Source organism: Ursus arctos, unplaced genomic scaffold (genome assembly GCF_023065955.2).
Source record: "Ursus arctos isolate Adak ecotype North America unplaced genomic scaffold, UrsArc2.0 scaffold_4, whole genome shotgun sequence".
NCBI lineage: Eukaryota > Metazoa > Chordata > Mammalia > Carnivora > Ursidae > Ursus > Ursus arctos.
The window spans coordinates 91,293,043-91,314,703 of record NW_026623056.1 but is presented as its reverse complement, the minus strand read 5'-3'; the positions used below and the strand labels follow the sequence as shown (position 1 = coordinate 91,314,703).

Sequence of the window (21,661 nt, the reverse complement as noted above, 5' to 3'; positions counted from 1 at the left end):
TATGCTCCTCTACTGTGACCTAGCCTTTTGCTATTGCATTCATTCAACTGGCAGTGAACACCCACTGAGCCAGGCCCTGGGCAGGACTGCAGGGCTAAGGGGTAACTTATTTCCTATTTGGAAGCAGAGAAGAAGAAAAACACAAAATCGTGTGCTGAGTGCCATGACCGTGGGGGCAGAAGGGCATGGAGGCACGATGTGCAGAGGGAAGCACGGGTGAAGGAGCGCTTCCCCCACCTGGGGAGGCAAGGTGGGTTCCGGCAGGGGGCATGGCGCAGGAAAAGAGTGAGCAGTTCTGCCTGGCTACCCCTGCAGACTGGCTTCAGAGAGAAGAGTCTGGAGACAAGCAGGGGGGGGCCCAAGGGGAGCCTTTGAGACATACCCAATTCCAAAATCGAGACGCACAGAACATTCATATGAACAGAGAAAGAGACAAGATGATCGGGATCATTCTCCTCTCTGAGCCTGATAAAAATGAGAGGCGGGGGGGGGGGGGGGCTTTGGCCCAGAGCATGTGGCACGTTCGTGAACAAGTTAAGGGAAGCAGGGCCAGACCCAGATGAGGTTAGAAGGCTCACTGTTCGCACCACTGAAGACGTAACCACTTTCTGGACAAGCTGATATGTAGCTCGTAGAAACAGGAAACCCGCAAGCTTCCTTTGCATGTACATTGGGCCCCCCACTTTTCAACCAGACTTCTGTATATGGTATGGTCTTACTTTAGCAACATGCATTGTTGTGGTTCCTGACGATGGACTGTCTCAGTTATCAGAAATGTGCACTTCCTTCTTTTTGCCAAAGTTTTTACCCTCCGCACCAACAAATCCTCCAGAAAACGTGAGAGGGAATTTATGGTGATGAAACTTACCCGCCGCCGTCTCTGACTTCCTGTATATTCTACCTTCAGCTCAGCAAACCTCAGAGACTGGGGGACTCTGTAGGTCCCTATGTCGGTTTACAAAAATGTCAACACTACAGTCACAGAATCAAATAAGCAAGGCAGGAAAACCCAAGCCTGTGAGAAAAATCATTGGTCCTTAGTCTCCTTGCGTTGGGTCAGGAGCCCAGAAGGTTGAGCAAAGCATATGAGTGATGGTGTTTAGTGTTTCATAACACACGGAAATGAAGCCCAGACACACCAGAGCTGCATATGTCTGGAGAAGGCCCCGTCCCCAGGGAGGGTGAAGGACGGCACCCAATCTCACCGCGACATCCCGGGGTTAACTGCAGAAGTTGTGCTTATCATCACATTTGTGGGTTCACAGAAAATGTGTACTGGCTGCTCCAGAAAACACAGGGTCAATTTCGGCTGTTCTTCCTCTGCCCTGGCTGCCACGCCCAGCATGGAAGTGACTCAGCAGGCGGCAGGGAGGCCGCAGCCTGGCCCTCGGGATTCCCGCCCGCTTACTGGATCCCCCGCTCCAGATTCCTAAGGGGAATTCCAGGATTCCAGAAGCCGCCCTGGTCATTTTTAAACGCTGACCCGCCCCGGTGGAGAGGGCTCCACGGCTGGGCCGGGTGCTTCCCGCCCGACCTGCTCGGCCCCACCCTCTCAGCGCCTTACATACAGGTGAGCCTGAAACAAAATGATACAGGAACCTTTTACAGGGAATCAGAAGTCGGTCGTCTCATAAGGGAACGACCTAATGGCGCCACCTTCCACTTTAAATAGAAGTCTGGAAAATTCGTGAACCCTCCCCAGGCTGCTGATGAACGCTTGCAAGGACGCACACACTACACGGGACACCCGCCGTTTCCCTGCGATGGCCTTTCTAAATGTCTGTGTGCCGTTCCCACTCCGGCGGAGCCTCCCAGTTACGCTTAAACGGCCATCAAAATAATAATCATCGAGTGAACATTCTCTCCATTCATCAGATCCATTTTAGTGACGTCTCCGGGGTAAACTCAGGCTCCCGGACCGGAGCGCGCGCTGCGCGGGCGCAGGTGTTCGTCGGGCCCGGGGCGAGCACCGGGTCTGCGCGTCCGGGGTCTGCACGCCCGGAGGAACAACGGGGAACCGGGCCGGGGAGACGGAGACCCGGCCGCCCCTGGGGCCGCAGCATCCCACCCGCGCTCAGCCCTCGGCTCCCTCCCGCTTAGCAACAGCGCCCCGCGCGCAGCCAATCGCGCCGCCGAGGTTACTCGCGAGCGTTGACCGAGAGTAACCCCGGCGCGGGCGGTGGCAACGTTGGGCGGCGGCCACTGCGCACGCGCCGCGGCGTGCACCTACCCCGCCCGCATCCTCTCGCGAGCTGGGGGCCGGCCGAGTGGGGCTCTAGGAGCCCTTCAGAATTTAGGGTTCCCGAGGCACACGAAAATCCTCCCGGGCAGCCCCCAGCAGACCCGCAGCCTTATCTGCATGTGCGAGCAGGTGCGTCCGGCCCACCGGCGGGGACGCGCGCCTCACCCTCCCCTCGCCCCCCCCCCCAGACCCCGCCGGGGCAGCAGGCCTGCAGAGTCAGCGGGGGAACAGCGCAGCCCGGGAAAGGGGTGGGTTTTTACTCCGTCTTTAAAGCCCGCTGAAGAGCCTCCTCTAGGCCCTTGGCCAGAATCTCACTTTCCCAAGAAGGTGCAGGTGAAAATGGGTCAGACTGAATTCGTTCCTTGGTAATAAGCCAGGCTCGAAGCCCTTGGAAGGACCGTGCAGGTGGAGGGCAGGTGGCGCGATACCCCCATCCTGCAGGGGGAGGGCAGGCAGAGGTGCTCAGCACAGTCCCCAGACCAGTGGCAGGAGCTCCTACCCAGGCCAGAGGAGGAAACTGCTCCCTCCCCCAGCCTGCTGTGTGCCGGAAATCTGGGAACCGCCTGGCCAGGGAGGTGGGGAGGCCTTCTGTGGTGCCTCAGCGCTCCTCAGGGCCTGGGGTTGTGTATGTCACAGGCAAAGAACATTTCATACAGTTCGTTTGACGTGGGCCCAGGAGATGACAAAGGGAGGTGAGTTCGCAGTGGAGCTTGCTGAGACGCAGGGAGTTAAGACTTGAGATTTAAGCCTGAATCTAAGATCTGCCTCCCTGGAAACCTTTACTCCTGGATGAGATGTCCATACTGATCTGCCCCCAGGACTCTCCCGTGAGCCCTTCAGGAAGCAATGTGCTCAGGGGCCAGTTACCTTTCTACTAAAAAAATAAACACTTCTCCTAAAAAAGTGGGAGGGCCAAAATAACAACTGAGAAATCCCACAAAACTCCTGCTCAAAAGATTCAGTTTCAAGATAAGCCACTGAGATATGAAGGTGAGGGACTTTTTGTTGCCTCATGACAATAAAAGAAACAGACGGCCTCACGTTCTCCTCGGTGAAGTTCCTCTCCTCCTCGGTTTAGGGACAGAGAGCAAGAGCTCAGCTCACTGCCCTGCCCCCAGGGATGCTGTTGTGATGCCCACACCCAAAGCAGGACTCGAGCCTCCTTTCCTCCAGGGGCCACATGCTCTGTGTCTTCCTTCTCAGGTGGCCCTTGGTCTTGATGCACTTGGTTATGGTTTTGTACTTGGTTCAGCTTTTCTCTTCCTAATATGTGAGCTTATTTCAAGACTAAGATTATAAGTGTTTTGCAAAGTTCCAAAAAGCGGAACTTGGATCAACAGATGAACTCAGATTCAGTTTCAGCTCAACAGACAGGAGCCTTTTCTGAGAATGACATTGTGCGAGCAAGGACCTGGCCACCCGGGGAGATGTCGGTCCCTGGTTGTTGCAAGAGCTCAGACAGAGCAAGGACCTGGCCACCCGGGGAGATGTCGGTCCCTGGTTGTTGCAAGAGCTCAGACAGAGGCCGGCCGCCCGTTGGTAGGGATGCAGCAAGAAGAGTTGCTCCACAGTGGGAGGTCAGACTAAGGGAGCTTCGAGGCCCCCGTGGGTCTCCAAGATTCGGACTCTAAATCTACGTCTCAGTTGGACATAGTAAGAGTCTCGCGGTCACTCTTAATGTTGACGCAGAACGCCGTTCACCCCACAGCGTCGCAGCTGGCTGACAACACAGCTGAAGGGTGAGAAGTGAAGCTAACGGTTGGGGTCACACTGGCCCCTGCAGGCACGCCAGCCTCCACCCTTGACTCTGAAAACTCCTCTTGCTGCCTTTTCTCATATTATGAGCAAAACACTCAGCATTAGATATATTTCATTTGGAGGTAAGCTTTCCTACAAAGGTTTTGGAAGCCGGTCAGCACGGATTTGATAGAGAATGCACCTCCGTTCTACAAGCCCTGGATGGGACAGGTCCGGTTTACCCTGACCACGTGGTTACCTTTGTTCCTTAAATCAGCAAGTCTGCTGGTTCCAGAACTGAACTCGTAAGGGCAGGTGTATGGTTACTAAACATTTCTTTCTGCCAATTTATAAACAACAGAAATGGTTTCGTGTTCAGCAACATGTCACCTCGGGTTATTTCTTTGCCTTCGCAGATTAGGTTCTGGTTTATAACAGAGGACTTGAGTTCAAGAACGTGCAGTTCTCAAGACACGAGCTTGTCTGGGGTGTTAAAGGAAGGCAGGAGGGCACCCACCTGGCAGGTGAAAACAAGGGTGGCAAGAATGTCTTCAAAAAAGTGAGACGGTGACACCAAGCCACCAGTGCCCCGCTGAGCAGAGCGCAGCCCTGCAAAGTCTCCTCGAAGAGACCAGATGGCCCAAGAACAAGCAAAGTCTCTGGGAAAATGACAAAAGGGGAGCGTGCCCAAATAGAGACGCTGCAGATGGGAGGGTGACAGGGTGGCCAGGCGTGGAAGCGGAGGAGGAAAGGAGACCTCAAGGCCAATGCTGGCTGGGCCACCAAAGCCAGGGCTGCAGGGGCCCTCAGGCTGACGGGGCCACACCTTTGCCTTGTGCACCTGACTGCAGGTCCCAGCTGGCGATGGTGGGGCTTCCGCGCAGGGTGCCGGCGGGAGAAGGGAAGCATCGAGACTCTTGTAACGTTCTCCTTGTAAACTAGCAACCCCCTGGTGTGGAACGTGGTCACTACGCATTCCTCTGTTATGATTCTGTGGGAGAGCCAGCCCGTCCTCAACATGTTTTCAAAGCCTGTGAAGCAGAAGATCAACACTGTTCCAGAAGACCTCATCACCACAGGGCCTGAGTGGGTCGCTGGCCGGTCTGCCCCAGGGAGCCACCAAGTACTGAGGACCGAAGAAGTGGCCCCAGAGGGGAAGGGAGGAGCACTGCAGTGTCTGGGCTCTCCACGGCAACGGCAACGTAGGGCCATTGGGCTTCCTTTGTAAACGCCTAGCCTCAAGCAAGGAGCCCTTGTGAGCCTAGGTTCACCACGCTCCACCAGAAGCCTGGTCACAGCCTCAGATAAAGACAGTAGTACAACCAATCTTCTCTTGTACCCAAAGGAAGTCCACCTTTGTGTGATGGTTGCCAGGAAGCACAAAAGTCATTCATTCATGCTGGGGGTTATATAACCCTCTCGAACCTGAGCAGCCCCACCCCTCTGCAAACCCACAGTGCCATGGGACCCCCACAGGCCTCCCGTCTCGGCCTTCCCTCCCCACCCCTGCCCCCGTGGGCCGCATCGAGCCAGCCAGCGCTTGCTTGGAATCCAGTCCTCCCCTAATGGAATTCCTGAAAGGGCTTTATTAGTGGCACATTCCACTCATGTTAGCCAGTCTGTCATTGCAGGCCCCGGGAGGTAGCTTTGGAAATTAAGAGAAAGCAAACTTTAATATCAGAAACGCATTTTTAAAGCTTAGACGCAAACCGGGACAGATAATCCGATGTGGGTCTGCCCAGAATGTTCTAACGCCTCTAGCGAGGCGGAGGCTGGGAGGTAGGGTTTCAGAGCAGCCCAGGCTATTCCGTTCCATCAGGAGCACCATGCTGAGACCAGTGCCAGGCTGAGGAGTGGTAAAGAAAACTCTCTAAAGCCCAGACAGGATTCCTTTCCTTCTCAACCTGAACTTTGTCACCTGATAATCATGGGATGTGTATTTAATTTCTAAGAATCATGTCACCTGTTTGTATGAAAGCATGCCACACATATCAGCTCACCTCCCTGGTGAGGGGACAGGACAGCTGGAGCCTCTCCCAGGCCTAGGAGATCCTTCCTGGGTCCCTAGGAATGGCAAAGGGGACTGACATCCCCACAGGTCAGGTAAGAGGGAAATCTATCAGCGTGAACGGTCAAGGCAGTGCCTCGTGGTTTCATCAAACGGGGCGCGGCACCCCCAGGCCACGGTGGTCTGAGGGTGTGCCGTCTCGGGGCCACGAGCTTACCAGGTGCCCCGTTGGGTCTTGGCCTCAAATTGTACAGACCCGCTTTCCAATTGCCATCTTCTGTGCTCCTGGGCCAGGCCCTGTCTCTGAACCTCATGTATTCCACGGGGAGAGAGGGAAGAATTGGCCCCTGAGCCAAGTGGCCTCACAAACTGCTCTCATTCTACAGATGGAAACCACTGGGGTCTCCTTGGGGAGCAGCGTTACCCAGTACCCCAAGTATCTTCTTGTTCCTTGCGAAGGGTCACATCCTGCCGAGAGCTCTGAAAGCCAGGAAGTGCCACGTAAGTGTGAATGTCCTCGTCGCCTCCCGCAACGGCGTGTTCACCTGAGAGTTTCATGATGTGGATTCTGTTCTTCATCGGGGGTCCTAAATATTCCCAGCACTGTGTCTTCTTTACAGGAATGGAAGCCGCTTTCAAAGTAAGTCACACTGCGGGTGAATGGGGACCTCCGGCCGACACATCCCCGACACTGGCTTGTGTGGCCGTGCCAGTGTCCACGCTCTTCCAGATCATTTGTCCCATCAACTTGTGCTATGTGAGTGCATTCCTTGGGGGAAAGTAATTACTGCATCAGAAGCCGGCGAAATTATCCTTGGGGTGTGCTGTGTTCTCCTGAGAACACTTCCTTTCACAATTATGCTCTCTACAAGGAATCCATTATATGATCTAGTTTTTCCTCCAAAGACATCATTAATCATATGGTGAAAATGTTACTACAATTGAAAATGTAGAGATGTTTGTTAAACGCCATATTCAATGTTGGCAATCGTCCCGCTCAAGGATTTTAAAGAACCAGCGCCCGACATCTCACAACAGTGCCACTGATTCACCGGCCACTTTTCTTCCAAGGATTAGGATGCTCCCTTTCTTTAAAACGATCACGTGGGGGTTTATAATATCATTCCCGTCCCACCGCCAAGCTCTGCGACAGCGCTCTGTGTCGAGTTGGGTCCCAGCGCCTGGTTCTGGGAGAAGCCGTGTGAGAAAGAGGCTGGTCTGGAACGTACAGAGTGGTCTGGTGTCTTTGTGGGGGAAAGAGAGCTGGAGCAGGAGTTGGACCGCGGGTCCCGCCTTGGCTCTGACCTTGCACGACCACTGTGGCTCTCTGGAGCCGGGCCCTCCAGGAACTCACGTCCCGGAAATGCCAGGGCGTCCAGGCCCAGTGCGGTCACTGCCTGGAGCTCCACACGTAAAGCTGAATTTTAAACAATTAAACACCGCCGCAGGGGCACCTGGGGGCTCAGTGGGTTAAGTGTCTGGCTCTTGGTTTCAGCTCAGGTCACAATCTCAGGGTCGTGGGATTGAGCCCCACACTGGGCTCCGTGCTCAGCGCAGAGTCTGCTTGGAGATTCTCTCTCTCCCTCTGTCCCTACCCCCCGCTCTCTCTCTTTCTCTAAGAAAAATAAGCCTTAAAAAAAAAGTCAGCAGAACCAATATGGTGAGAGAAGTAAGAGGAAGAGCCCCTGCCCTGAAGGTCAGCCACGCGTGGCCTCAGACAGAGGTGCTGCCAGAAACACGACGGCCACAGTGAGAAACGGGGCGTACAGAGTGGCTGGTTTGACTTCTCAGCTTAGCCAAATCCTGGCTGGGGGCTGAGGCAATCACCAACAATCAGAGGAACAAAAGCAGGAAAGCAGGATCCCGCGCTGAGGGCAACGGAGCGGGACCCCAGGAAGGAGGGGGCTCACCGATGAGGACGTGGCGAACTGCGTGGGAAAGGCAGATTCACAGGGACCACCCCCGGGCAGCCCCAACGACCGGTTCCAGATTTCATGCCTGCTTCTGTGATTTGTCCTGGGGGGCTCTTAGTCGGGGAGATGTGGTCCCCAAGTTCCGAGCCCATGGGACGTAGCGCTCAGGAGCCTGTTGGGGATGACGCAGTGAGCACAACCGGCGTCAGCAGCTACCTTTCTTCGTTCTGGAAGCCCTGGGTTTCCCTGGCCACAGCCTGCAGCCTAATGGGGCAGCCAACCCGCCAAGCAGCAGCAGCGAGGTTCTGTGGGCACTCAGCCTCGAGGGGCAGTGCCACGTCCCTGAGGCCCTGCACCAGGCGAGGCATGGGCACCCAGGTGGGCCACAGAGTTAAACCGGCCCGGCTGACGAGCTCAGGGTCACGGGCAAGCCCCTCCACCGCTCAGTTTCCTTTCTGTTCAGTGAGAAGCATTTCCCACCCTAAATTTATGGGGAGCGGAAAGCCATCTAAGTTCTGAATTGCAGGGTACCAAGAACGCAGGAAACGATGGGGCGCCCAGCGGGGGAAGGGCTAGGGGAGCAAAGCGGAAACAGGTGCTGCTGAGGGGGGCAGGGAAGGAAGCCAGGCCCCAGTGGTTCAGAAGCGAGCAACTGGGACACACCAGCCCGATCTTGCCATCTTCCCCTCTAGCCCTAACCATCTCTGACTCACCGGCAGGTCCCGTGGGGCCCACTTCCTGCTCCTCCCCTCCGGAGCCCACACAGGTTACTGTAGGGCAAGTGTCTGTCTGGAGGCCACCTGGGCGGGGCTCCCAAGGAGGCTGCTGGGAACAGGCTGTGGGGGCCCCTCCCTCACTATTGAAGAGGCCGTCACCCCGGACCAACTTGGACAATGAGCGTGACCGGTTCTCACATGTAGAGAGGATGGGATTCACAGCCCCCTACCTAATGGGAAATGCCGTTCTCCACTTGCAAACCATGAACACTTGCTGTCTTGGATGTCAAACCAAGAGTCTGCCACCGTTTTCCAATGTTTGCATGTCTGCTCTGCAAGCCACCTTCACCATACCGGACACCCATCAAGACTCATGACCGTTTCCGTGGCCACACGTACCAGGCATGCCGAAATCGACCTCTGCCACTCATAGGCCTGCCACGCTTTGTCTCTCTAGGCCAACCAAGCCAACATAACAAGGCCCTCCCGGTGGCTTGGCAAGTTTGTCCCTAAGTTTTTTCTTTCACGGTGAAAAGGAAAAGGCCATAAGCCTGTGTTGAAATTTCAACGGGCTCGCATGCACGGGCCCAACCCTGAGCCTGCCACAGACTTTCTTTCTTTACAACGCTGGTTGGCAAACTCTGATAATGTAAGTATCAGATGGCAACGTACAGTCGGCCTTTGATAAGTCTCAGGATGTGTTCCTACTTGTACAAACAGACATAAAGTCATCCAGCAACCAACGTGGTGAGCAAGTCCTGGGAGCCAGTCCATCAAGGGTCCAGCCCCGTGGTCACAAGGAAGCCAGAGCGTCCGCACCAACAATCTCAACAGCTTAGCTTCAAAGGAGTAGGAGAACAAAAGGAAGGTAATAGCGGGAAGAGACAGGAAAATGAAAACTGAAAAAGTCTTGGCGGGTCTTCCTCGAAGAGAAGGAGGGGCTGGCTCTGGATTTCAGTGGAGAGTCCTAAAATGCAACATGCCAGTGCTCCCTGGGCCAGACTCCTCACAGATGTCCACGTCATTGTAAATGACTCATGAGAAGCCACGGGCTGTTGTTCCTGGGGGATATGGGACATGCCCTCTCCTGACCGGCCCCCCACCCGCCTGAAAGAGGGGTGCAGGGTGGGCACACGGAGCAGAGGGACATACGGAGTAAACTCCATGGGAAGAAATAGGTCAGGCTGGAAAAAGAAACACCAGCCCAGGGAAGCATTAACTCTACACACTTTGAAAATCGAGAGCTAGCCCAGAACGTCGAGGTTGCTGAGAAAACTCAAACTACCGTCGTCGGTCGCCAAATCCCGTGAACACGCAGCAAACTGCGGCGCACTCCAGTGCCTGCCAGTCCCGTCCTCTCTCTCGTCTGTTGTCATTTCTGTGGCTCTTTTGACAACAGCCTATTTATAGCCCATCGGCACCACCCGTGACGTAGATGACAGGTGGCCAGAGAGGCCACTCTAGGGCACCGGCTACTTTGTACCCCTTCAAACTTGGGAGGCAGCACGTGCCTTCCTTTCCCCTCTGAAACAGTAAGAAATCGTGTCTCTTGCTAGACCAGCATGAAGGGCACCCAGCAAAGGGGCCGAGCCCACACTGGCAGCCAGGACACGCAGACGCTGGCCAGCCTTCCCAAGCGTCTCTGCCGTCAGGGCGGGACTGAAGAGCCACCATGAATCCAGAGTCCTCTAATCCAGCCTGTTTGCATCAGAGGCGAGGACAAGTCTGGCATGAAGCCATTAAAGAAACGCCACAGCAGCCGCCGCAGCACCAGCGATGGGGGTGGCAAGGCTCCCCGCCTCCCGACTTCCAGACCCCGATTGTCCCAGACCACCTCGCCTCCCCCAGCACGCACGGCAGCCCTCCCTACCTTTCTTCCTCCACCAGGGCCCTTCGGGGACCGAGTACGAGAGGTCCTTGAATTCGATGTTCACGGCCGCCCTGCGCGGCAGGGACGAAAAGCGCTGGGCCTCCGTGAGCGTGTTGTCCACCTTCTTCAGATGTCCGTTCAGCAGGTCGGTCTCGGAGGCTTCCATGTTGCCAGAGACCACCTCATCCACCGACACGCACACGGACTTGGGCTCCGTCATGGCCGCGGAGTAACTGCTGGCATTCTAGAAGAAATGGGGAGGAAGCACCAAGAGAGGTTAGCGCTCCACGAAGGGAAGGGCCCCAGGGACCGGCCATGAGGCTCGGGGTCATCGGCTCTCCGCGGCCACACTTGTGACTGTACCGCCACGTGCTTACGCAGAGGGATTTGTCATCTCTAGCCATCGCGGCTGCTTCTATTTAAAAAAAAATGCTTAAGATAGAATATTAAACGAATCTGTCGAAGTCTCACTGTGGAATCATCAGATCGCCTCACAAAACTGTAATAAACGAATTGCTTGTCTCAAAGAGTCAGACACCGGCCACCATAAAAAATTACCTCTTTACAGTAAGTACGCTCATTCAAAGACCCAGGGAAGGTGCATGGGGTCCCTAAGAAATGCATAATTGAAAGAGTTTTACTTAAAATGAGCTCTTTTATTGCCTTCCTCTGAAGCTCGTAAACATTTCCCAAGAGCCACGACTCCACTCGAACCGCGCTGTTTTGTGGGAGTCGGCTTCGTGCCTTCCCTGCAAATGTTCCAATTCGCTTCCAACTCTGCCTCTCACTGTCTCTTCCTGATCGCACTGGAAACTTGGAAAGGTTGGTTTTCTCTCTCTCTGTTATACACACGAGGAAATGGAGACACAGACACTCTAAGGAGCTTGCTCCGAGCCCTACAATCGGGAGAGGGGCAGAACTGATCCCCGAATTGAGTCATCAGAAAAGGAGGCGTTCCTCCCACTGCAACAGCAGAGGACCTGATATTTTGTAGCGACCTTGGCTTTTTGAAGCTTCCATTGGGAGTCACTGAACTGTTACAGATACGCCAAAGAACCGAAAGCATTTATGCAAAGAAAGGAAGATCCTTATCTAATGGCTTGGCAATGCGGAGCCCATCGACGTGCTTCTGGTACCTCCAGAACATAGAGGAACCCTGGGCAGGCCAATATGCTGTGCTTTTCCTGGCCATCCCTCGATCCAAAGAGAACATTCCACAGTGCCAAAAGTCTGGGCCTTTGGCACCTCTCCTCCATACGGCTGCCTGATTGGGAGAGCCCATCGATAACCCTCTTTGATGATTCAGGCCCTTCCGCCTGCCATAGGACTGCAGGCACTCTGCTCTTCCCCCATTAGAGTGCCCTCTTTAGGGTCTGTGATGGAAGAGCTGGCATTATTTCCATCATGATATTGAAAGCCTCAAAAATCTCAGAGGGCTGGGGCGCCTGGGTGGCTCAGTTTGTTAAACGTCGGACTCTTGATTTCAGCTCAGATTATGATCTCAGGGTTGTGGGATCAAGCCCCGCATTGGGCTCCTTACTCAGCAGGGAGTCTGCTTGAGATTCTCTCTCTGTCCCTCTGCCTCCGCCCCCTCCCCTCTCTAAAATAATAAATAAATACATCTTAAAAAAAAAAATCTTGGAGGGCTTGAAGGTTCCGAATATTGGAAGCACACACAGGGCAAGGGGAGGTGTGGGCACAAGGATTTCTGGTCCTCGGCGTGTTTGAAAATGTTGCTTTGCTGTTTAAGTCAATGACATACACACACAGCCCTCCCAGGCATCTCCTACCTCTGAAACGCTTAACCAAATCAAAGCTTAGCTCACTGACTATAACATTCTGTGGATAAAAATTAAAGTGCAAAGTAAAACTGAGAAAATTAAGTTCGGTTTGCTGCTGGCACGGAGCATGTGAAACATTTCACACGCAAACATAAGTAGGTTCCTACGTTCCCGAGGCAGAAGCAGGCAAGGCTTGCGTCTGGCCGGCCACGGGCTCCTCGGAGCCTCTCCACTCTGGGGGGAGCTGCAGGACGCGGCCTCTGCCGTGGCTCTGCCCACTGCCTTCCATGCTGGGGCCCCTTGAAGGAAGGACGGCGGGGCTCACCCTCGCTCAGCACACTCTTGGCTTTGGCCGCGCGAGCAACATCGCTGCAACACCCACGGTGGGCTCCGAGTGCCACCCCTCTGCCCACCCACCCAACTTCACACCCGCTCTGAGTCCATCGGCACACCGGGGGTTAGTGGAGAGAGCAGTGGGGGAAGACAGGGAGCTCCAGACCTGGTCCCCAAAGCCCATGCTCCCCCCACCTGCCACCTCTGCGGAAAGGCTAAATGTCTGCTTCCAAACTCGCACCTGCGGGCAGACCTGGCTTCAGCCATGGGGGGTCAGCTGGGAGCATCAAGCAGCCCCTCACCAGTGGTGGCCCCAGGAGCTCCAGGCTCCCATCCCAGCTGCCCATCCAAACTGCACCCCTCTCCCTGGCACCCACCACAGGACTACAGCAGATGCTCAACCCGTATTATGATGCGGGTTTAGACTCCAGGCCTATCTCTTCTCTCGCTCACTCACTCATTCAGAAATGAGAGCACCCAGCAAAGCCCTGGGGGTCAGCAGTCAGCCAGGCAGATGCAGCCTGTGGCCTCAGCAAGCTCCCCATTCAAGGTTGGGCCCCAGGCAAGAATGCAGGCAGTCACAATGCCCTGAGGCCAGAGCTAGAATGAGACCAGGTGGGGTGGGAGCAGGGTGCCTGCTAGGGAACAGCATGTGCAAAGGCTCAGCAGCAGGAGGGAGCAGAATCTCTGGAGATCTGAGAGAAATTCAGAGGCTAGAGCTCAGATTTCAGGTGGTAGGGAAGGAGGGAGGGAGGGTCAGAGGAAACTGGAGACACACAGGGCCTGCCCATGAAGTGCTTGCAAACGCTGTGAAGAGTTTTGCACTTTATCTGGAAGTCTTGGGGGGCACCCGGGATCTGAAATGGAGGTAACGGACCAGAAACTGTAATTAAAAACCATCTCCTGAAGCAACATGCAGATGGGAGGGTGACGGTGGCCTTAAGCTGCTAGTGGCAGTGGGGAGGGAGGCAAGTGGACAGGCCAGTAGGACAAAGCTGGGTGACTAAACTGATCTGGGAGAGAGAGAGGGAGGGAGGAGGCAGAGTCAAGCACTCATTATTTGAAGTATTAAATACTGCTTCCTGCGTACTAGGTGACTGATCATAAACAATTGTGACTGTTGGTTCGGTAATTACCTGTACCCGGTAAACTCTAAGCTACAAAGAGGATGCGTCTTACTATCCCCACACCAAGGGGGGATCGCCATCTCGCACTCCATTCAGAGTTGGGCTCTAAGACACTGAGACTGCCTCCTGCCCGAGACCCACAGTTAATGAGTAGCCAAGCCAGGGTCCAGCTCTGTGTGGCTTCTGTTCTGCACCCTGCTGTCCCAGCCAGTGCCCTTAACAGCACTCGAACGTTGCTTAGGTTTCTAGAGGCAAGTTTTAGGTGACCCGGGGTCATCACAGCCCCTGCCCATTAGAGAAGAATCCACAAGAAACTGAGGAAACCAGACAATCCCGCCCCCACAAAAAAAAACTGACGCCCAAGCAGTGCATACCATTATCCACCTTTCTTCCACGGGTGTCCAATGACCTTGCCCAATTAATAAAATCATGAGACCTTGGATGATGGGAGGCGGTGGCTGTCATTCTGAAATAGACCAGCTCTCTGGAAACACATCCTCAGATGAGCGCGGTCGGCAATGTAGGTTACAGCGAGCTTGTCCTTAGCCTCCTGAGCTCATTAAAAATGAAACAAATACATCTTCCTTCCCCATTTGTTCCCTTTCATTGTATGTTTCCCAATCTTTTCCTTCTAAGCATTGTCTTTGACCTCCCCATCCACACACAATTTGTGCTGCATAATAAATGATAAATGATAGTAAGTCCATTCATGGGTGTTGAATGCCGAGGAGACCCTATTTGGAATTGTTGCTGCCTGCCGTTCCTGAGAACATTTTCTTGGGTGCTGATTTCAACTGGAATGCAAGCATACAGAGATGCCTGTGTAGCTGGGGAGGGTCTCTCACAGTCCCCCAGGCGACTGTGAGGCGGGTTCACGCTATTTACCCAAGGACATGCAATGAGAGAAACTTCTTCCCACAGCCCATGGGGAAGGGAGGAAAAGGAAGAGGAAGGTGCAGGCAGCAGGCATTGGCACACTCTTCTCTCTCAGTTCTCTCTCCCGCGTGTCACTGCTGGGCTTGGTGCCCACCTAGACCAGTGGACCCTTCAGTTGGAGGGCAGCTCCCTCCCGGGTACCCTGCCCACATAAGAGGAAAACGCTAGCCAAGAATCCTCAAGGCCACTGCCCTGGGGAAAATAATCCAAATGTCACACCCTTAACTAAGCTGAAGGCTGGTACTACTTGTGTGGTCACTTAGACTGCTGACCTCATCACCAAGCCCCACTCCAGACAGCCCCGAATACCACCATCCTGTTGGGACCTCGTGCCTGTCCTTCCCAACCCAGCTCAGGGCCAGGTGCTTCTCCCATCCTGCAAGTCGGCTTTTCCGGGCTCACACCTGGTGCAATCAGTCCCAGGTGGGACCCTAGAGCAGGGGGTGAGGGAAGAGCTCAGGATCCTGGGGCTCTCTCAAGGGCTCTCTGTTTATGACTTGGGTACAATTTTTTAAACTAAAAAAAAAAAAAAGTACAAGATTTTCGAGAAGGAAGATGATTTGTCAAACAAAACAACGTTCCCTGAAAAAATGAGCCCAGCCCTTAGTGTCTCCACGTCGAGTATAGAGCACTGGAGTTCTGCGTCTGTATCAAACTATCACATAACATTAAAAAATCCTGACATAAAAACATCCACATCTTAAAACATCCCGATTCGTCATTTTTCCACATGTATAAGCCACTTTTGCAGCTTTGAAAGGACTTCAAGAGTTACCCGGCATCGAAAAGATCTGAAACATTCCTTACCTACAGCTAACAATAATAATCTCCTGAATTTTCCATTATCAACATAATTTAGGAAGCCCAAAAAGATGGGTAAATGTAAAAGGAAGAATGGCCAAGCATTACCCAAACATTCATCCAGATAAAAGCAAATGTCAGGAGGAGGGGCTGCCTCTCCTGTTTCCATCCCCCCTCAAACGTGAGAAGCCAAGTAATGACGGCAGGGCATGCCCAGAGAGGGGACCCGGTCGGTGAGTCCCCCTGCCACGGGCCCCTGCTCCACCAACGACCTAAACACGTCTGCGGCCCCATTCTATCGGTTTACACAAAATCATTATATAATGAGCTGGCGCCGCTCGGTATGTGTTCTACAGTAACCTGTTTGGAGGCATAGGATGCAGTTGTAAGAGAGCGCATGCGCACACAGCAGCTATGCTTTTTTTTTTCCTTGGGCTCAAGGCAAGAGGTAACTGTCGGTCAAATCCTGCGGAGCCCTGCTGACTTCAAATACAGGATGCTAAAAATGAAATAAGGCGAGGGGTGGGGGTGAAACCCCGCTGCGTGCTGTGCACTGTGGGCTTACAGCCTATGGAGAGTAATTAGCAGGATAGTAAATCCATAGGCAGATGATAGAAAGAGGGGTGGAAAGGGAGGGCGAGGTGGGTTGGAATACTGAATACTTTATATTTGTACTTTAGATGACCTGAAATCTAGTCTGTGAGTACCTAACTGCAATGTCGGTGTGCTAGGCATAAAAATAAAAGGCCGATGGTTAGTTTGTTGTTTGGTGGGGGAGGGCGGGTTTGGTTTTTTTTTTTCCCCCCCACTGATGTGAGTTTATGGAGCTCTTATAAAGGAGCAAGAGGAGACTTTGGACCACCCCTGGGAATAGCACTTGATGTCAGTGTGTCTAGCACTGAATCTGCCGGCCCGGTGGTCCCTCCACGGAGCTGGCACCCTCGGGAACGGAAGATTCCGCGTCCCTGTCCCCACCCTGGTCTCTGTCCAGGGTGCAGGAAAGGTGGCCTGCAGGTATCCAGGCTCGCCCCTGGGCTGCCTCCCCGGAATCCGCCGCCCCCTCCCGAGCAGGTCCAGGAGAGGTTGTCCCCGGGGAGCGCCAGGGGCAGCGCAGACTCTGGTTCTCAGGGAGCAGCTCTCTCTTTTGTTCCCCGAGACCATGCCCGGCGCTCCGGAGGGTGGCGAGAGAAGTGCCGGCTCCCGGAGTCCGGGCCGCGCGCTGACTGAGAGAGAGGACCTTCCCCCTTTCCTCGGGCCCAGGCTGCCACCCTCCCCAGTGAGCTCAAGAACCCAGGCCCCAGGCCGCTACCCGGAGGGGGCCGAGGTGGGGCCATCGGTGCACTTGTGGGGCTGCTGGCCACCTCCCGCACACTCCTGGCCCCTCCGCCTGCCCCGCGTCCCCGGCGGGTGCAAGGAGCATCCCGAGGCGCCAGGTGGACAGGACGGGGGGCAATGGGAGGCGGACTTCTCCCCGGGGACCCAGAGGCGGCTGTAAGGGTGAGGGTGCGGGTCTTTGTGCGTTTCTGGCTCTGCTGGAAAACAGAAGCAAGCCCCGGGGGCGAAGGATGCGCTCACTCACCATGGCGGTGCCGACCGAGAAAGCGGCCATCAGACAGGCCATGCCCCGGGGGCGGCGGGCACGGGCGGCGGGCGGCGGGCACGGGCGGCGGCGGCGGCGGCGGGCACGGGCGGCGGGCACGAGGCTGCGCTCGCTCCAGGCTAGGCTGCTGCGTCCCGCGCCGGCTCCAGCTTGGGCTGCCGCTGGGGCGCTGGCCCCGCCCCACCCTGCCGTGCCGGCCCCGCCCCACCCTGCCGTGCCGGCCCCGCCTACGCCCCGCCCACGCCCCTCGATTGGCCGGCGAGCGGGGCGGGGCGGAGCCGGCAGGTGCGCGTGCTCTTGTTTTGCTCCCGCGGAGGGCTGCGGGCTAGCTCGAGGAGGTCCCTGCTGCCCCGCCGCCGGCGCCCGGGGCCGGCAGGTGCTGCGGACCCTCCCCAGCCCCGGAGCCCCCGCGCCCAGAAACTGGAGGGGGATGGACCAGCGGCCCTGAGCGCCAGACGGACAGCGGGGTCTCACTCCAGGACTGCCGCCTCCAAGCCCGCGCGGCTGTGTGGATGGGGCCAGAGGGAGCGTAGGGAGGCTGGAACGGGCGGGGTGGGGTGGGGGTGGGGGGCTCTTTTCTTGTCTTTTCTCGTTGTCGAGTACCTTTCTGTCAGATAGGAGTGTGAGGACTAAAGAAGACATGGCCTTTCCAACGCCCGCCATCCCCCCCAAATACAGCTCTGTATCTGGGGTGACCCGCCCCAGCACTGAGACAGTGCAAACACACTCATTCCTGCACCACTGTTGTGGCCAGCTGCAGGACTAAATGCTGGGTAACAAAGGGGCGCTAGGTGAAGGTGCCCAGGCCTCTGTCCTGCCACCGTCCCGCCCACCCAGCCCCACTAAAAAAAGGCTGGTTTCCAGTGCCTGGCTCTGTCCCTGGCCCGCAGCTGTGTTCAGGTAACTGCATAAGGAATGTCCCTCCAGACACCCTCTCATTTGGCCCCAGATGAATATCAGATGGCCTGGCGTCTGCTAATTCCCTTATTATATATAAGTGGGACCATTTCCTGGTAACCATGGTGACAAGGCATTCTTTCTCCCAATCTCAGAGGCTAATGCTTTTGTTCAGCGGTTTGCATGTTGCGACTGCAGGTAGGAATGCACCTCTCCTCACCTACCGCACACCTGGCAGGTGGACTTCACACCCAGAGGTCTAACAAACATAGTCCTATTCTCCTCTCAACCCAATGGAGGGAAAGGGAGTATGATGTCGAGTTCAGGGGGAGGGGGGCCCTGCTCTTGTCTGAATAGTTTCACCCAAAGATCAATGCATTACCTTTATTCTCTTTGTCCGAGAGGAAGGAAGCATGACTACTGTATTTTCAGGTGCCACTCTGCACATTCGGCCCAGAAGGCTGTGTGGTACCTTAAATGTACTGAACGGGGAAGCCAAAAAACTCCAAATGTTCTGGAAAGAGGATTCAAATCCACAAACCTCCTGGGGAGAGTTGAGGTCAAAAGGCAGAGACAAAGGTGCCTCACTACTGAAGCTCAGGGCTAGTGGCTAGCCCTGCAGCCCACCGCCTGCTCCAGGGGCAGACAGGACAAGAAGCAGAAAGAGGAAGACATGAAACACAGCAGGGGAGGATTTCTCCATAAGCATCTGGCTGGACACCACCCTGTTCTGTGGTCAGGGCAGGCAATGTGACATCGTAGTCTTATGGCTCTGGCCTCTGTTTTCTGTCCACTGTCCACTGTCCTCACTCCTATGGATGAGCGCAGAATTTCCCTCTGGAAACCTCCCGACCCCACCCCCACCCTGTTCTGCATCGTGTGATTTATAGCAACGGTTGGTCAGGAACTAGAGGTGTAAGGCAGTGCCTGCCAGGCTTCTGGGGACGGCCACGGGGACAGTGTGCAGAGCCCGGGTATGAAGCCAGAGACGGAAGACAGTGGGAAAGTGAGTCCTTGTTGGCACGGCTTGAGCTGCTGGCTTTTCCATTACATGCCTTGAAAGAGTCCTCACTTACACATCTGTAGGCTGGGTAATAAGACTCTCAGCCATGTGGGAAATAGCGCATATCTTACACTTTCCACCATGCACGGCACCTAGCAAGCAAGCCAATCCCAATCCTTACTGGTATCATCCTTCTAGTGCCAAGTCAGGGAATAAGCAAACAGTAGAATAAGTCGGATCTGTGACATTTGTATCGGGACTCCTGGTTGTAACAGAAACCCAATCCCAACTGGCTTACACTAAAGGTAAAGCGTTGTCTTAGGTCACAGAAAGGTTCAGAGTGTGCTGGTTTCAAGCCTGCCAGGGCCAAGGACCCATATTCTGTCCTCAGCTCTTGGTCTCTAGCTCTTTCCATGCCTCTACTTTCCATTTGCTGGCTTCCCCCTCAGCGAGGCTGTCTCTGCAAAGCAGCTGCAGGCTTCATCCTATCAGTCAGCAGCCAGTCACTGTCCCCAGGTGGAGGGGGTTGGGGGAGGGGTGCCAAACACTGATTAGCTGGGCCAAGAAGGCCAAAGGGAAGAGCAGCCCATTGGAACCATGCAGAAAGATTGGGACACGGGTGCTTCACGAGGCCATTTGGGGGCACTCTGAGCAGAAGTATATGTGTCAAGCAGGCAAACACAAGAGGAGCTCGTCACAGGATTGTCCAGCCCAGACCCCAAACCCAATAGGGATTTCTGCTAATACATCAAGTGACAGAGCCAGGCGGCACCCCCTCCCCACAGTAAACCTTGAGGTATTCGACCAAGGCACCATATTTCTCTCTAGACCTTGGCTTCTCTGGACCAAACATCCCTGCCCCCAACCCAACGGTTCTTCTTAGACTGTGCGCCTTCTTCCTGCTTACCTTTCTCTGCATGGGTTCCATTTACTCAGTGTCCCTTGTGAAACTTGAGGTGCACGACTGACCGCCTATTCAAGGCACTCCCTCCTCTCGCTGAGGAGCCAGTGGCCCCAGGCTCCACTCAGACTGCCGGTAAGGACAAGCTTCCCTGCCACAGAACCGGCCACCTGCTATCTAGGGACAGGCAGGTCCGTGGACTCCACCACCGGGGACTGAATTCACTTTCCTTATCATGTCATTTCAGTTGCCTGGTTTGCACTTTATGCCCCAAATTCCATTTTAAGGACTGTCCAATTCATCTCTGCCAGATATCTAGCCACTGAGACCGGGAAATGGTGGGGAGACAGGGGCACCCCGAGCACCCAGTCTCTGGTACAAGCTTTCTGCTCTTGGTGTCCAGTGAAGGGGGTAAAAGGGGTGACAGGTAGGTCAGACATCCAGATGGGCTCACCGCAGGCCTGACTGACATGAATGAGCTCCTGCGGGAGGCCGGCCGCAAGGGGGTGAGGCTGGGCTTGGCACCGTGGATTGCCCCACCCCTGCAGGTCCGAAACACAAGATCCCTCCAGAGAACCCTTCGGGGACATCCCATGTCTTCCCAGCCCCCCTGCTCCCAGCTGGCTAGGAAGAAATCTAATGAATAGATTCTTTACTAATACCGTCTTCTTCATACCATGGTGATTTGGCTTTCAACAATTTCGACCTTGAGCTTTCTTTCTTTACAGGGAGTCCAGCTCTGAATGAACCATCGGCTGACTTGCTCCCGCTCAACTACAGGCTGCACCAGCTGAGCTTCATTTTCCAGGCACTACGACGTTTGCCCTGCACTCAGTGGACACTCAGAGATCGCCTGCCCTGGGGGCGCCCGGGGGGCTCAGCCGCTTGAGCATCTGACTCTTGGTTTCAGCTCAGGTCATGATCTTAGGGTTCTGGGATCAAGCCCCTTGTTGGGCTCTGAGCTCAGCACAGAGTCTGCTTGAGATTCTCTCTCTGTCCCTCTCCTCTCCCTCCATTCACATGTGCACCATCTCTCTCTCTCTCTCAAATAAATAAATAAGTCTTTTAAAAAAAATTGTCTGCTCTGCCAGGAGCTGATCTCTGCATTGGAACAGGGCGTGGGGGTGGCAGGGAGCAAAATGGAGAAAGCCCCGCCCTAAAGAGTTGTCAGGCAGTAATGGGGAGCGATCAGAAAGCTGAGGTTCTCAACTAGACTGGGTATGTTTCTAACTCATTCCGTGAGCTTAACACACTTTAGGGATCACTCTTTCCCTAAAGCTGCAGGAGCTCTTGTAGTTTGGGGGAGAGGCAAAGTGGGGACACATGGGCCTCCCGGTCTTCGGTGGCCCTGCCCCTTTCAGAGCCAATCCTTCAGGCTGTTTCCAGCATACTCAAAACTCCCAGTGTGGAAAAGTGCCCCCCTGCCCATATTCTGCCGCGGGAACATCTCCCTCATTTGACATATCACCATTTCATGGAGGAAAATGAAAAACTAAAGAAGCCTGCTCCCCTGCCCCGTCCGCAGCCCCTCTTCCACCACATCAAGGGCTGCACTGTGACCATGTGTGAGGGTTTGTGCGATGGCTTTCCCCAAAGCCTCAAGGAAACTCGGTTCTGGAGGGAACGGTGTAGGGAGGTGTTTGCTTGTTTGCTTGCTTGCTTTTTACAACCCAAAGCTCTGGCTCTGAAGGTAAATGTTTTCAGACAAATAAAAGCAAACTGTTGGTCTGCACCAGGCAGCAGGGACGGGGCTCGTTCCTTCTCTTGGCAGACAGAGGTGGGAGATGTGACGGGGA

General features: G+C 55.0%; 2 protein-coding genes across 5 annotated transcripts in view; one reads left to right on the top strand and one right to left on the bottom strand.

Moving 5' to 3' along the window:
- The window catches only part of ABCG1 (ATP binding cassette subfamily G member 1), a 74,703-nt gene that overhangs the window by 44,081 nt on the left and 8,961 nt on the right, over window positions 1–21,661 (bottom strand). For 2 of the 3 annotated variants that reach the window (XM_026499067.4, XM_026499092.4), the window contains exons 1-2: window positions 17,044–17,122; window positions 10,487–10,730 (exon numbers count right to left, since the gene is read on the bottom strand). In XM_026499067.4, coding sequence (XP_026354852.1) covers window positions 10,487–10,730; window positions 17,044–17,085 — 286 coding nt within the window. In that variant the 5' untranslated portion in view covers window positions 17,086–17,122. Of the gene's footprint in view, window positions 1–10,486; window positions 10,731–17,043; window positions 17,123–21,661 lie in introns of those variants that run through there. The other variant, XM_057306685.1, reaches the window with a different exon arrangement.
- Window positions 1,078–20,920, top strand: LOC130542633 (uncharacterized). Of its 2 annotated transcripts, none has more exons than XR_008957305.1 (3): window positions 1,078–1,570; window positions 6,374–6,488; window positions 6,608–12,122. XR_008957305.1 is itself a non-coding variant. In XM_057306686.1 (3 exons), exons 1-3 carry the CDS (start codon window positions 1,151–1,153, stop codon window positions 20,752–20,754), a joined length of 696 nt encoding a protein of 231 aa, XP_057162669.1. In that variant the 5' UTR covers window positions 1,078–1,150; the 3' UTR covers window positions 20,755–20,920. The 2 variants fall into 2 exon arrangements, 1 of the variants encoding a protein (XP_057162669.1); XM_057306686.1 differs by lacking the exon at window positions 6,608–12,122 and adding an exon at window positions 20,594–20,920.